Here is a 17,035-nt window from a genome sequence, read left to right on the forward strand (position 1 = left end):
GGTGGTAGTTGCTTAATAGAGAAAATGTAAAATAAGTTTGGCATGATGAAAAGGATTACCAAATATACCAAAAGTCGAAGTCAGAGGAATCATCAATGAGAAAGAATCTTACACAAATTTTTATAAGAACTAGTTCTCCTAAATATCTGTAGCAACTCAGGTATTAGGTAAAGCTCCCTGGGTCCTACAGGTAGAGAATTATACTGCAGGCACCTGTCTAAAGTAGTGTGTCTATAAAGATCTGAAGTCACATTAATGTGGGAATCAGGAACCATCATATTATCTAAGGAGTGCTATTGGAACTTCTGAAGTAACGGTATTTAGCTATAAGATTCAGGATATCAGAATAATATTATTCTTAGCTCATTTCTCAAAATTGTGTATGTGACTTCTGAGATTCTGAGATCTGATTCTACAATCAGATATTTATAGAAATGACAGGTCACATTTTTATCAGTCGCATAAAAATGTGTCTAGAGTGTACAAACGCATTGTGCTAATGCAATGATACTTGTCGTGGGCCTGCTCTCGGTAAAATGCACTGCTTAGGGTCTTAGATGCAAAGTCTTCTAGCTTCTCACAACTTTTAACAAGTCAGAATGTCAGGGACAGTATTCTAAATCTTTAAGAAGAGACTGTAAGTAGCATTTACAATTATTCACAAGTGTACTACTATTCAGAAAAGGCTGTGAGTTATTTCTTACTTCAAACTGACAATTGTAATTTCAGTGATGAATGGAAAACATCTTTTCATAAATCACTTTTCTGTTTATAGTCACATATTTATGGAAAATATTTTTACCAACTCTCTAAAATGCTATTTCATATATAATGTATATATAATATATATAGGTGCTATTATATATATAATATAAACGAATTTCTATAGAGAAAAGTACTTGTGTATATAATTTAAGAAAATTAATAATTTCAGGGAAGTCCAAGAACATTTAAGGAAAATTATAATTCTAAAGTACCCATCTTATTAGGTGCCAGAAACTTTTGATATGCCTTGGGAGACAATTTAAAGCCAATCATATTTAAATAATTTCTTCAGCATAAAATATTAGGTACATAATTAAAAAGAAAAGAAATGAGAAAAAAATTTATATATGTCAATGAATAGTTATTTACTCATTTTGGTAAACTATTTACATATATATTATAGAGATTGATTGGCTTTAGGGACACTATATAATTGGTGTAAAAATTATTTTTAAAAATCATATAAACACCCAAATTATATTTTTTTGATTGCACATAACCCCACAGGAAGCTGAACACAGACAAGTGCACAGGTGCATAAGAGTCAACATTAGTTAACGGTTTGACCAGTAGTAATTAGCTAACTTGCTAATTAGCCAATTCATGAAAGTTGTGTTTGGTGCTAAAAATATCTATGTCTTTTGTAGATGTCATAATAAATAAATCTCTGTTTTATGTTATTCTACCCTATCAAATTTGGGTCTGAACATTTACTGTTATAACATTTCTGTCAGCTCAATTTATTTCAATTGAGAAAAATTGTCAATTCAGTTATCAAAGAAATCAAAATGGTGATATGGCATTTTATAGATTAAACTTCCATTTTAAGTTTAAAAGTTGGATAAGTGGTTGAGATAAAATTCACATGCTCATAAATAATTACTGTCGAATGAAACAGCATAATAGTTTATGTATAGAAAGCTATATTTTAACCCTTCTAAGGTTTCAGGGCTTACTTACCATTTTAGACCCATGTAGAAAATAAAAAACAATATTCCAATTATTTTATCATAAAGAGTTTTAACACTACAGAAATGTGGCTAATATTTGACATTAATTCGATACAGATAATTAAGGTAACAAAAGCTGAAGGGTAGAAGAGATTTGATAAAATTATCTAATCCAACTTTTATGATACGTGTATCTTCTCTTTCAAAAAATTCACAGAAGTTTCGAAACTATAGGACATTCTAAATTGATTTCCTTCTAGATGGTTATATATTCACAAACTTGTTCTTTTATTTAATGCTTTTAAAATGTTTTATATATTTTTAAATGATGACATCCATTCATATTTTTTCAAAGTAAATTATTTTATAGTGCATTAAAACCCTTTTTTGGAAGATACCTGGACTTAATCAGTTTCACTTTAGCAGCATACTGCTGCCCTCTAAAGGGCAAACTGGCTTAGGTCATTTTAAGGCTTCAATGTTCTCAGAAGTGATCATAGTGAATACTGAAAGTCTTAGAAAATACGTTATAGACAATACTCAAGGAGTATTAATGACCTTATTTGTTCTTTATTATGTTGACAGTACCAACCACAATATTCAGTATCTATCTTACTGATAGATTCTATAAGCAAATGCAACTTACTTAAAATTAGGCCCCTATTAATATTATTAGACTCTATAAAATTTAAAATTTCTAATTGAGTTTTCTGTATATACAAGTCCATTCCCAAGATATGAAATTCCTCTGTGACTAAAATAAGTGATTGGATATTGAGGGGAAAAAATTCTAACTCAAGATCAAAAGAATTGCCTCAATTCTGTTTTAAAATACAGACAGCATTAAGTTTTTTCAACATTGTTAAAAACCAACCATCGTAAATAAGAATGGACCATGATATATACGTATTTGTAATACCAAACATGGCTTAATACAGTGATATATATATATATATATATCATATATCACGATTATATCACATATAATCATATATATATAATACAGTGATATATATATTTATATGAGTATGTATATACTGCTGCTTTTAAAGAGTCATTTATGTGTAAAAAATGACACAACTGTGGCTGAGGGAGAGCAAATCAAAGAGTTGTCCATTAATGTCTGTCCTTAAAAACAGCTGAATTTAAAAAGATCTCTCTACTTGTAATGTCAACACATTGGTTACCGTACAACTACTATGCATTTCCATACTGGTCAAGTGGAGTATGTTTAAGCCAAACCCCTAACACGAATCTAGAAAATTATTCTACTCTTAAAGTTTAATTGTTGATAAAATCTGTTTCATTTGGTGTGTTTGTAAACTTTATTTACCTTTTTGAAAATTTTTAATAATTTGTCATGGTTTCTTCAGCCTGTGCTATTTCTGTCATGCTTTTTAAGAAACATTAGGACCTAATGAAAAGGAAATAAATAACATTATTACTGTGCGGATGGAAGGTTATATATCTTTTATTTTTGCCTTGTAGATGTTGAGTTGCCACCACTGAAACTTTTACATTCATTTTGTGCTTTGAAAGCGGATAATGGACCATGCAGAGCAATGATTACGCAATTTTTTTTCAACATTCACACTCAACAGTGTGAAGAATTTATGTATGGGGGATGTGAAGGAAATCAGAATCGATTTGGAAGTATGGAAGAGTGTGAAGAAAAATGTATAAAAGGTAGGTTTCTGGAGACATTTATCACTCAGGAGCTTTTAGGCTCCTTTAACTTTTTAAAAGCTTATGGTTATTAGATCTAATTATGGATTTGATAATTTTAGAAAAAGAAGTTAGAACTATAGCATTCCAAGGAATATTTTTTTCCTTCACATTTTCGGCATTCATGTTCAACTACTGTTTTTCATTTTTTACATCAGTTATCACAAGTTATATGAAGCCCCATTTGTTATCCTATATTTTTCTCCATAATAAAGAAGAAAAACCTTTAAGTTCACTGATTTTATATCTGCGGTAAAGTGGGTATAATTCAGCCTCCTGGGCAGCTATGAGTTGGCAGGAAAGAAAGCGTTAGTCATACTGACTTAGTCGTCCCTTAATCAGTACAGTGATCTTATAGCTATCTCCTGTCAAAATAATGAATCTGAGAATCCACTTTGAGGCTCTCAGTAGCTACTAATTAGAAAATTCTAAACTGCATCAGAGAGCAGAAATATATATATGAAAATTAAGTCATTCTCTTTAGGGCCTTGGAATATTGTAGAAAAGAAAATATGAACCTTACTGACCCAAATAGACTTTACCGCGCCCAACTTCTCATATTTTTACTAATTTATAATGTTTAAAAGTGTATCGTATTATATTGTTGGTAAGTTTTATGGAACACTTCTATTTTGCTTTAATCCTATTAAAACAACATTTCCCCCTGAATTTTACAAACTATAATGTGGTTTTATCTCATCTCACTGAAATAAATTCCAGATAATCGTTGGTCAAAATTTTGAATGCTTTTATGTCTGTTTAATTCTTCTGAATTGTGAACTACTTAAGGGATAGAAGTATCTGAATTGTCTTTGTCTCCCCAGCATCTAGCCCCAAATTTCCCCATAGCATGTTATTAGAGCTAGTTGAATTAAATGGTAGCACTATAGAGATGGTATCTTTAATTAGCAACACTAGGTATCTTGCTTTTTGCGAAACAGAGGGCTCTGCATTCTCACTTTGGTAATGCTTTCCCAAACAGCTTTTACAAAATAGCCTTGGCATCATGGTGCTCTTGGCCTGTGGGACAATCTCAATGTTGTGAAAAGAGAAAATTTCTCCACTGTGTGACTCTGTGAGGTGCTTTTTTTGTATATTCCAGAGCTGACAGAAAAGGATTGATATGAATATATTTCTTTGACCTTGAACACTTATTTCCTTCTTTTTTCTCCATACAAGTGCTGGGAATGTTACTAGCACATATTTGGCAGCTCAGTGGTCCTCTGTGGGGCCTCTGGTTTTGGTGACTGCCTGGTCATTTTCCATTTGTTATACTCGTTCTCATCTATACTGGGCCAAGTACTCTTTTGTGTTGAGTTGAATAGCACTCAGGTTCAGCACCTTGGCTAGAGGCCTAGTTGCCTCATTCTTTGTAAATTCTCGCTTTTTCACATTTTCATCAACTGGCCTCTTTCCCGAAATATATACCTGTTTCTCTTATTTCACCATCGTATAAAAGTTACCCTTTTCTTTAGAAATTAATCAAATATAATTATTTGGTTCTTCAGTGACCGCCTTGCTTGTAGTATCTTCTAAAACATCATTTCAACCTAGCATATAAATAGGAGTCTCTGGCTTCCACCTCCTTATTACACCTTCAAAAGCCACTTATTGTTTGACTCATTGTTTTGTAGAGTAAACTACTGTTAAGGATATAACTAGCATATAGAAAAAGGATTGCTAGGCTTTTAAAAAATCACCTAAAGAGAAAATTCCATCTTCAGCTATGATGGAGTAGCTGAAACTGAATTTTCTCTCATAATATAAATGACTAGAAAATTGGACAAAATATGTGAAGCAACTGTTGGCAAACATGGGTCAAAAGGCAGTGCAGGATTGTGATCTCTGAGAGAAGGGAAACGTGAGGGGAGTCCAGGCTCCCCAGCTTTCTGCATGAAGGCACTTCTGAACCACAGCCAAAAGAGGGGAGCCCAAGCACAGGACGGTAGTCGCCCTTGTAGAGAATACGGAGATTGGAGATTAGGAGACTGAGGTCAATGGGTTTTGGGGCATAATATATGGGAGAGAATGGACATATGTAGAGATAAAGCTAAAAAGTCGGAACAAGAGTCCCTTTGAGTTTGTCACGGAACAACAAAACTTCATGCGTTTGGTGAAATTTCATAAGTTTGAGAAAATAATTATACGGATTTGTAAATGGAACATCTCCCAGAGCACCCACATGACTGAGAGAAAACCCGATTATACATATGAAAAATTTGGGGAACTTGCAGATGATTTTAGAAATCTCATTGGATAAAAGGACAGTGTAAATACACACATACTGGCAATGAATAAAAAAAATAGGCAAAAGTTTTAAAAAAACAATTTCATTTAAAATAATAGAACATGAAATTCTTAGTGATGGATTTAAATAAAAAAATGCATCACATTTACAATGAAATCTATAAAACATCATTAAAAAGTCATTGGCAAATAAAGAAGACTTTACTGAACAGAGATATAAAACAATAGATTGAAAGACTCACTTTAGTTGAGATGTAAATTCTCCCCCAAATGGATCTGGAAATTTAATCCTATACCAATCAAATTCGAGCACATTTTTGTTTGTATATTAATTAGTCAACTCTAAAATTAATATGCAATACAAAGGACCTAGGATGGCTAAAACAATTCTGAATAAAAGCAAATTTGGAGGACTTTATCTGATTTCCTTTTTAAAAAAAAGATTTTGTTTATTTTAGAAAGAGAGAGCACACGCACACATGTGAGTGAGGTGGGAGAGGGACAGAGAGGGAGGAAGAGTGAGGAGAGATAGAACCTTGAGCAGACTGCGCTGAGCTCAGAGCCACTGTGGGCCTCAGTCTCACACCTCTGAGATCATGACCTGAGCCAAAACCAACAGTCAGATGCTAACAGCCTGAGCCACTCAGGCGCCCCAGATTTTATCCAATTTCAAGAGTTATAGCACAGCTGCCGAAATTGAGCAGAATGATGTGAGAATAAGGATAGACAGAAATCAATGGAATAGAATAGCCCAGAAATAGACTACACCATCAGAGTTAACTGATTTTCTATGAAGATGGACACATTATGTTATGAATAGAATAACAGTTTAATAAAAAGTAATAAATGGGATAAAAGCTTGCTGTGTTTCAATCCTGAATGTTGTTACTCTCTGAAGCTGTTTCTTCCTGTGCACATTGAGGATGTGATGATCACGCAGACCAAAATCACTAATGTTATGTATACTAGTATTTATATTACTTGTTCAAGGGAAAGATCCTTTCAAATAATAATGCGACTGTAGGCTTGAAAGCACTTAGAAACATTGGAAAATAATGACATCAACATGTTGTCGTTTTATCCTTCCATGCCTGTTAATGTCTCTATCTGCTAAATTATATATTTTTTTCATTATGCTCATAGTAGTTTAAATTTTTATGCATGTGTGTGTAAAACATGCTGCTTAGTTATTATGATAAGGTATGAATATTATGGAAGCAGCCAGTGAAATCTCTCAAAAGTGGCCCTCTTTATACTGAGAACCTAATTATTTTATAGCTAACCAAGATCAATGTATTATTTTGAGGAATTCTTGGTTGTTTTTGTTTAATATGTGTTAATTACTTACCATTCTGTTGAGAGAATGTTATTGTTTCATTATTCATATCTTTCTCTCTTTTTTTTTTTTTTTTTTAGAGAAAGAGTATGTGACTGAGGGGGGAGAGGAAGGGCAGAGAGAGAGGGAGAGAGAATCTAAAGCAGGCACCACGCCCAGCAGGGGCCTGACAAGGGGCTCCATCTCAGGACCCTGAGATCATGACCCTAGCCGAATTCAAGAGTTGGATGTTTAACTGACTGAGCCACCCAGGCGCCCCCAAAATTGATATCACTTTTTAAGTGCTTTTCCTAGGTAAAGGGAAGATGGTATAAGTATAGGAGACATAAAATCAAAATACGATTTATGTCTTATTTATTAAGGCTTGAAAGCTGAAGTTTTGTATTATTTGGGAAGACCAGTGAGAATTCTCTCTTGTAAACTACCATGCTTGAGAATAAAAGCAAACCAAATATTTCAGAAAATAGGAACTATGAATGTAAGCACAGCTCTCCATTTGCATGTAAAGTTGTTTTATTAATTTTTTCCAAATATATATAATTTTTTGGTGTATTTACCTATGTAATAATAGAGACATGGAAATAAGGTTAATAATTTTTTTTTAAATAAAAGTTAAGTTTGTAAAATGGCTTCAAATACATGGCTTTCAAAATGTTTGCCTTCTGGGTTAGCTGCTTTTTTCCTATAGCCTAAACAACATTATCTTTGATTGTTATTTTTTGGAAAATAGGTGTAATGTAGTGTGGGAAATTAAAGAATTAGATGAAAGAGATCAAATTATCAAATTCTCATTCAGCTTTCTAGCCAGTCAGCCTCTATAGCATGGTTAAAAGTAGTACATTTAATTTCATAGAGTTTCATCAATTCCTGAAACAGGTATAAAGGCTCTAGAAAATATGCTGTTTATATTAATTGCTATTTTATTGGTTCGGCTAGTTGTGACTTGTGGCTTTTCATGGGGATTTAGATGGGAATTTTCCCCACAGAGAATTAAAGAGCATGTTAATACTTTTTCCATTCTCTTTATTTTTAACTTTGTCATTTCATGTTTTATTTATTTGGAACCGTGAAGACCTATGTAGTTATGAGAATCTTCTGCCCATACAGTCATTTTCCCACCTGCTTAAAATATTTTCTAGACCGACTTCAACAATATAGTCTTCAAAAGTTAGTCTTAAGCTCCTACCCACTGCTCCCCAATATAAGAGAAAAAGATGAAGAAAGAATGGGGGTAAAATTACAATTACTAAAATGTGTCATATAAGTATGAATTAATTTGTTGGATATTAATTATATTATAATATTCATAATATAATATTTAAAATGTGAATTCAAATATGTTGGGGTTCAAGGAATTACTAAAATGGGAATTCGTAAAACATACTCTCATTACTCCTGAAGACATCATTAATAAATGTTATGTTCTAAATAAATCTAGGAAAAGATAATTTGGATAATAATTTATCTGTTTTTTCAGACTATAATTGGTTGGCATAAATACCAATTAAATAGGGTGCCCATGTTATTTTCAGAATCCTCAAAGATAATCATTGGTATTACAAATACATTTAAATTCCAGTGTGTCAAAACACATATCTGCTTTAGTTCACATGCATGCCAAGTAAATTAATCCAACTTGGAATGGAATCAGAGAACAAACAAGCTATCTTTTTTAATATTGCATGAACATTGAAATCAAGCATTTCTATGTTCCCATCCAATGGCTACTGTCAGCAGGCAAAACAGTAAAAACGATTATTTAGCACTCTAGTCTGATGTACTATTTATCTGAATATATTCCTTCTTTGCCCTCCTAATTAAAACTAAAACAAATTAATTACATTAAAATATTTCAATATAAGCTTATTATGACAATCTACTATCTAATTGAAACACATTGACGGTTACTTACAATGAGAAAGACTCCTGAGGTTCCTTATTTCCATGTTTCTATTATTACATAGGTAAATACACCAAAAAATTATACATATTTGGAAAAAATTAATAAAACAACTTTACATGCAAAAGGAGAGCTATGCCTACATAGAAAACTAAACACATTTATATTTCCTATTCTCTGAAATATTTGGCCTGCCTTTTTTCTCAAAATACAATTAGATATATATGTATATATATCTTTTTAAAAAGACTATTTAATAAAACTTAGAAAAATTTTAAAAAGAGGCCTCATTACTTTCTTTTTCAAAGACGTTTTATTCTCCAAAGAATAACATAACTGCTGATTTTTGGCTGAAAGGGGCATATAAGCCAACTCACTCCCCCAACCCCCTATTCTCCGGCCATACAACTAATTATAAACTGCCTTCACCAAAGCTTTTTTCTGCAAAACAAGTGATTATACAACAAACATCACTCAGCCTTCCTAATGTTTACATGAGCAAATTAAAACTTCACATATTATATTGATTTGAATTCTATTACCTATCATTTAAATGAATCTATACTTGAATATAGTGAGTCAAAGACAAGTAGCATTCTAGTTTTTGAGTGGAGTAATTCCACTGATTCTTTGAGGTTAAATCAAAAAATATGTCACAGACACATTTGCTTCATTTCTCTTCTGTACTTGGAAATAATAATAAAACTTGTGATTGGGTTGAAAAATGCAGCGGGGAAGGAATCAGGAAAGGAGATAATTCTGATTTCTTCCATCCCAAATACCAATTCCCTATAGAAATTATCTGTTTTGATATGCAAAGTATGCTGCTTGAATTACTTTTATATTTCACATTATCTTAACGATTTTCAGTCCTAGGTGTTTTGAATAGTAAATGTAGTTCACCATGAATTCTTACTTTTGTCAATGTGTTAGAAAATTTCAACACCAATTTTGAGACATTATTATGTTAAAATGTAGATGGACTCATATTTATAAAAATTAAAATGATTTAATCTTTAGAGAAAATAAGAAATTTAAGCTATTTATTGACATTATGTATAAGAATAATTTTAATGATAATAAATACATCATCCTAGTTTGTTAAATTGAAATTTATATATAATTTATTTATATAAATTGTGGTAATTGATGCACATACTGTTTTTTCTTGCAGTTTATCCAAAGACTAGGACAGAGACAACATTAGAAAAAGGTAAACATTCATTTATATGCTAATTAGAATTTATGTAAGACACTTAGAAATTCAATTCTTAGTTTTCTTTGATATGGAGTTCATCATAAATCCATATGATCTTTGAAATGGTGCTATTCACTGGACATAAGGAAAAATTTAAAATAACATATATGATATTTGGTAAGGAAGTCTTCAAACACTATTATTTACTCTCATTCTAATGCAGCATGATATTTAGTATTAGATCAGTCTAATTCCACAGCCAAGCACATTCTATTTTAACATCTCCTGAACGGTAATTTAGATGTCGCTAATCTTACTTTAGTTCTCAGATCTCTACTCTGTTGATAATTTCAGCATTGTGTATCTTTAGCAAGTTATATCCAGTATTTCCCTGAATTGATATATATCTTTGAGTTGTCAAAGTCTATATGCAGAAGTAAATGGATATATTTAACAATAAGTGATTGCTCTTGTCAACATTTAGTGTTTGCATACTTTTTATTTTGTGATTTAAATTATTTATTGGATTTAACTAAAAATAATTTTCTGATTAATGTGTTATATTGGCACATGAAAATATATATCAGTAGATCAAGAAAGACACTCCTTTTAGTGAAGGTCTATAAACTGACTTGGTCCAATTACCACTTATGTCATTTACATTTGAATGAGAAAATACTGAACAAAGAGATCAAACTATTTAACTTGGGAAATGAAAGAGTTACAAAATTCAAAGTGTATTTTAATTTTTCTGACTTAATTTTGTGAGAAAGAGTTGAAAGCTTTGTGACTGATAAACTTAAGGTTTACTAGACTTTGAATCAAAATTTGTAAAATAAATTCAATGGCAAAGTTTGTACAAACACTATCAATGGATGTATTTATTTACAAATTTTAAAATAGATTTCTATAAATATTGAATTAATCTTTAAAGAAATGTTCAATGTTTCAATTAAATGAAATTCATTATCTGTAGTATCAAAGAATGCGGGATATTTACAAATAGAGGGTTTTATCCACCAATTAAAAGATGATATTTTCATGAAAGGAAATACCAACATTTAAATGTTAGGGTATTTTTTCAAAAATGTGAAATTAGGAAAAAAATTTATGCAGATAAAATTTACTATAAAGTTATGCTATTTAATGTATATTTAATGATTTGGAATTTGATCATTCTTTTTCTTCTACTAATTCATATTAATTGATATTTTTCCAAAAGTGCAGTATTTTATTTTTACCAAAGTTAATTGGCTCCAAACAGTCAAAAATTGACAGCGTATGGAAAACAATCTTATAAATGATAAAGCACAGTATAAATTACTAGGTGTGAGGCAAAAGAATAAGGTATGCACTATTTCCTTGACTGTAAAATGAGCACATTAAAGGAAACAGAGCTCTTTTACCTTTAACAAGTTCTAAATCTACATTTTTTTTAATGAGTTTTGTCAGATTGGCATTAACTTGATTAAGAAAAAAATATAACATTTCCTTAGATACAAGATAAAAATGTTCTCCATTCTGAGTAGGTTTATGGATTTCTTAGTCATCCTAGAATAGTGGTAGTATTCAAGAGCAAAATAAGGTCTCCTCAATTTTGATTATAACCTACTCAGTTAATTACATTGCTTTGCTCAGTGAGATCACCAAGTCTCCAGAATCCCCAGTCTGTAGAGTTCAACTTCAGCATTAATAGGAGATATGACAGTAAGTAGGAGACCAAGGATGAGAGATTTGCTGTGTCAAAGGAAGAGCAAAGATCAAGAGGCAACTTGAATGAATACATTTGTCAAGAGTCAGGGAGGTAGGTTGGAAAGTCGCTTGGCTTAGCAGGTGGTCAGAGGGCAGTAAGGTAGATATGTACTTAATTTCCTAGTTAGGAGTTCCTCTTCTCTTCATTCTTAACTGATATTATATATGGAAATTAGAAAATAAAGCTGATCTATCAATACTATTCACAAGTGTTAAAAAATGTTCAGATGCCAAAACCCATTCATAATAAAGACCTCTAAACATAACCACTTCAAGCTAACTTTGTGATATGCTTCTTAGTATCAACATTGGAACAGTTACAAAGACAACCTCTTTGAAATAGTTTGGGTTAAGACAATTGTCAAGTATGCAGCCTCAAACAAAAGTTAATAGTAAATCTTAATGTGGCTTGTGGAAGTTTGTCTGTAGCTGAAAATCTGTATTCTGTGTTTTAACTGAGCATTAGTCTAGAGCAAGGATTGTATATCCAGATTTAGTATGAAGGTTACTTTATCTGAGGACTACGGGGCATGAATTTCTTGATTTGTAACCTTATTTTAAACTGTAGGCCCAAGTGGAATTATTTTACAAGTGTGCAATTTCAACTTCGTCCTAAAATAGATTTATGTCCTAGAATGGGGCCTCATAAATAATAGCAACTTCTAGTTGCATAATTTCTTAATTATACTTCTCAGCATAATTTCTTATTGTTTTCTATTCCTTACATGCAATAAATTTTACCTACTCCTTTTTGTTAAACATAGAATTCTTATATTCTCTGGTAAGATGATTTAAAATGTCATAAGAAGTACATATTAAGGCCAAAACAAATCAAAATGATAGTAATTGAATGTATTTTTTCCTCATTCTCTTTTTAAAAAGTATTATAAAAATTTAAAGAATTGGTTTTTTTCCTTGTCCCATAAATTACACTTAACCACAAATTGTTACTATGGGGATAATAGTAACATTCACGTTGAGAAACATGAGGCAATAAACAATAAAAAAATAACTTTCAAATTGGTACTTTGAGACGTTATAGAAGATAGATATTTTACACTACATTAAAATAGGATGTTTTATTTAATAAAACAATGCTCTCATAGAAGATCAGTCTTTCTGAAGATTTGCAGTTGTTGCAGAAATCATTAACATTATTAAATATCTGCTCTTTTTATAGTAAAACACTGCTAAGTGTTGCTTCCCTGAGATAGAACGAGTTGCTTTAAAATGTAAAAGGATACTACAGCTCATTTTTGTCACTCTGATAATATAGTTGCAGGGGGAAAAAATGGGGAAATTGTAGCTTTGCCTAATTCCAGCCCCATGTATCTTGTAATCACAATTTGAAAATAAGTTTAATTTTCTTCTTTACAGAGTATGCATGTAGACAAGGCTTGTAATGTAGATCACAGTGGCACAACTTGTGTGACAGCTGTGTTTGATCTGGTTTGGAGCACTATCAAAGAATGGGCATTAGATTTTTTTCAAAAGCCTCTCCAATCCCTGAACATGTATTTCCTTTCTGCCTTTGCACTGTTGGAGTCACTCCAATGCCGGGAAGAAGAAAAACAAGAGACGCAGTGGTGGAGGATGTCATGCCTAACCTAATACAGATTCCAGCATAAGAATTCAGGAACTTCTAAGAATAGCCATGAAAGCTTCCATACGCCTCAAAGCTTCTACTCCAATATTTTTTAAATTGAAACCATTGTAATGAAGCAACACATTATACTTCTTTCCCTAACGAGAGCCTACACCTGAAAAATATGAAATATTTCTAGATCATTCCTAAATGTCAATGCATTTAAGCCTAAAAAAAGAAAAAAATAACTGAACCAAAATTTTGCCACAGTATTTTGTAATATTATGAATTTTTGAATATTTCTTCCAAACCAAGGGTAAAATAACAATATCTTTTACTCTTTCAATTCATGAAATAGTTGATAGTTAGTGCCCTATAAATTTACTATGAGAAATTTAGAACTTGAAATTCCAGTAGTAACAATGTGTGACAATAGAAACATCTTCCTTATTCTTAATGTCACAATAGATATAGAGGACAATTTTAATATTGTCCGGTTGTGGATAAAGTTCTGTTTTTACCTTGTATCTTTAACTTTTCATGTTTACTCCTTAAATAACTTCAACTTAGTTATTTTATGTATTTAATCAGCATAATTAAATTATTCACAAAAAAGAATATTGCTTTCTGACATTTTTATAATTTCCAGAAAAGCCAGATTACTGCTTTTTGGATGAAGACAGTGGACTCTGTCGAGGTTATATGACTAGGTATTTTTATAACAATCAGTCAAAGAAATGTGAAGGTTTCAAGTACGGTGGGTGTCTTGGCAATCAAAACAACTTTGAATCACTGGAACAATGCAAGAAAACCTGTGAGGATTCAGGTAAGTTTATTTCCCATCTCATTTCACTTCATTTACAGGCATTCTTTAAAAAATAAGGCATCTTAAAGGATGTTCAAGTTTACCTAGATTTTGTTTCAGCCAGACAGATGAAGATACATTAGCATCCACTAAATTTGATAAAAATTAGTCACTGTGTTAACTTAAAAAAAAAAAAAGGAACAGAAAATTAAGAAATGTATAAGGGAGCTTATTTCCATAGATTTATTTTAAGTTACATCATTTTTCTTTCCTGAGAATATTTTAGTACAATGTAAGCATAAGAATAGGGCTGCTGACCAGTGATGGGTATTAAGGAGGGCACGTACTGCATGGAGCACTGGGTGTTATAGGCAAACAATGAATCATGGAACACTACATCAAAAACCAAGGTACTGTATGGTGACTAACATAACATTAAAAAAAAAATAGGGCTGCTGAAATCCGTTAGGTTTATAACATTTGAGGACAAATAGTTCTTTGGAATCTACCACCTAAAATCAATCAGTTTTACCTGACCATAAAATTTATTAAAGGATTGCCTTGAACTTTAACTGTTACCTTTTTTTGACCAAGAACTACAAGTTACTCACATTGAAATATGATCTTATTAACGATATGTATAGAGATTTACTGCTCATTAATTTAACATAACAATGTGAATAAAATTTCTAGAAGTCTACTCTTTTTTAAGATTTATTTGAGAGAGAGTGTGTGTGCGCGGGCACACCCGCGCATGGGCTGGGGGAGGGGCAGAGGGAGAGAATCTTGAAGCTGACTCCCCGCTGAGCACCAAGCCCAATGGGGGTCTCAATCTCAAGACCCATGAGATCGTGACCTGAACTGACGTCAAGAGTCTCAATGGACTGAGCCACCCAGGTGTCCATAGATGACTACTCTTCTTAACACAACTGCTGTGCTTTACTTTGTGTGTATAATTATGAACTTATGACAATGTTGTATTTTAATTGGCTGTATTTGTTTTCCAGAGAGTGATCTTCGGATGGAAGAAACTGTGACTAATACAGTACTGCCTGAGTCTACGGATAGTATGGTACCACTTAGTTCTGTGCATAGTATGACACCACTTGATTTTACGAATAGTGTATCCTCACTTGATTCTGTGAATAATGACTCCGTCACTCCCCAGCCTACCAAGGTTCCCAGCTTTTTGGGTAAGGATCTCTTTTTTTTTAAATTGCTCCCAGAAAAATATTATAGTAACAATAGAAGTGGAATGTATATTAGAACTTTGCTTTTTAAAAGAAATATAGATCTTGTTACCTGATAATAGGTGTGTTGAAATACTGAGATTCAAAATGTTTGTCTTTCAATCCCATAAGGATGATAATTTTCCTCTATTTTAAAGTATGCTTTGAAGAAGGCTTTTAATTATATATCACATGAAAACTTTCCTATGATATTTAACTCTATGCCAAATTTATCTTATAAAATAATGCTCAGAATTATCAGCATCAATGTCTGATGGTAAATTATTATAATGGCAGCATTGTGTCAAAGGCAGTAAAGTGCTCTTTAATTGAGCATGGCATTGGGCAAGGTCTCAGGTGTTTAGTCACAGGACAGATTAGGAATTTGTTGAATAACCATCACCAAAGATTGTGTCACTCTGAAGGGAATTGTCTTTTGGATTTCTGCAAAATTCTTTCCTGGGCTATACCCTGTCAATGTATTTATCAAATTTAAACAAACATACAGGAAACATGCCCACAAAAAAATGCAGAGCTGGAAAAATAGTAAAAATATTGGAAAACAGAACCAGAAACCACAAATATCTGGGCAGTTAAAAACAACCGAGAGAGGTAAAAGTTAACAGGATAAATATAAGCTCCTACCTAAATTTAAAAAATGGAGTGTGCTCATTCATGAATTGGATATTTCACTTAGAAGCAGTCCATGTGAAAGTTTCAAATGTAAAGTTGAAAAAAGTTAGAAAGAGTTCTGTAGCTTTAAATTGTAGCCCTAGGGTAAAAAGAGACAGTGTGTGGAGCAGGGGTTCTCCACAGCAGCCATGTGTCAGAATCAGGTGGCAATCAGAATCAGAAAGTCTTTGAGCATCTCTCTTCACAACAAACAAATAAGCAAGCAAGCAAACAGCAGACAGAAGTTCTGCCCAGATGTATTTAAAGCACTGCAAATGTTGACTCTTCCCTATCTGGAATGAAGGATGTAAATATCAAGTTCAGTGCCACACTGACCTGAGCATGTCTGTGGACTTTGCCTTCAGCCCTGAATGCCATACCTCAGAAGTCACAAAGAGAACTGGAAACATTTTACAGAAGGACTGGAAAGTATAAGGAGATGTGAAATCCAAAGAGGGAACATTATATATGTTCTCAGTACTTGTAGCACTATCATGTGAAAGAAAAATTAAGTCTGTACATCCCTCACCCTCAGTCCTCTCTATTTCAGTCCCCTCCTCCCCACATCCCTACCCTTCCTGTTTCCCTCAACCCAGCCTAAAGATCAGGATTAATTTGTGAAATCTAAAGTAAAGGTTTCTTTCTGTAAAGTGTTTATTTTTTAATGTGAAGTCTTAAAAAATCAGTGGTTGCCATAGGAATTAAATTTCCTAAGTTGCAGGCATTCGAGCAGTGTTCCAATAGCTCTTGAGGTGTCATAAATGGCATGTGAAATTTCAGAGGGAGTTTGAAAACAGTATATTCAAATGCCTTCAGGTCCTTAGATTAGATTAGATTAGATTAGATTAGATTAGATTAGATTATTAGAGCA

At 32.3% G+C, this 17,035-nt stretch overlaps 1 protein-coding gene across 8 annotated transcripts in view; it reads left to right on the forward strand.

The window, feature by feature from the left end:
* Positions 1-17,035, forward strand: part of TFPI (tissue factor pathway inhibitor) — a 63,798-nt gene that overhangs the window by 30,190 nt on the left and 16,573 nt on the right. For all 8 annotated transcript variants that reach the window (XR_005838145.1, XM_040643048.1, XM_040643054.1 and 5 more), the window contains 4 exons: positions 3,204-3,401; positions 10,098-10,136; positions 14,108-14,284; positions 15,271-15,456. Coding sequence is in view for 7 of the 8 variants with exons in the window: in XM_040643048.1 (XP_040498982.1) it covers positions 3,204-3,401; positions 10,098-10,136; positions 14,108-14,284; positions 15,271-15,456 (600 nt within the window). In the remaining variant the exon portion in view is untranslated. The remainder of the gene's footprint in view (positions 1-3,203; positions 3,402-10,097; positions 10,137-14,107; positions 14,285-15,270; positions 15,457-17,035) is intronic.

This window comes from Ursus maritimus, unplaced genomic scaffold (assembly GCF_017311325.1).
Source record: "Ursus maritimus isolate PB19 unplaced genomic scaffold, ASM1731132v1 scaffold_1, whole genome shotgun sequence".
Classification (NCBI taxonomy): domain Eukaryota; kingdom Metazoa; phylum Chordata; class Mammalia; order Carnivora; family Ursidae; genus Ursus; species Ursus maritimus.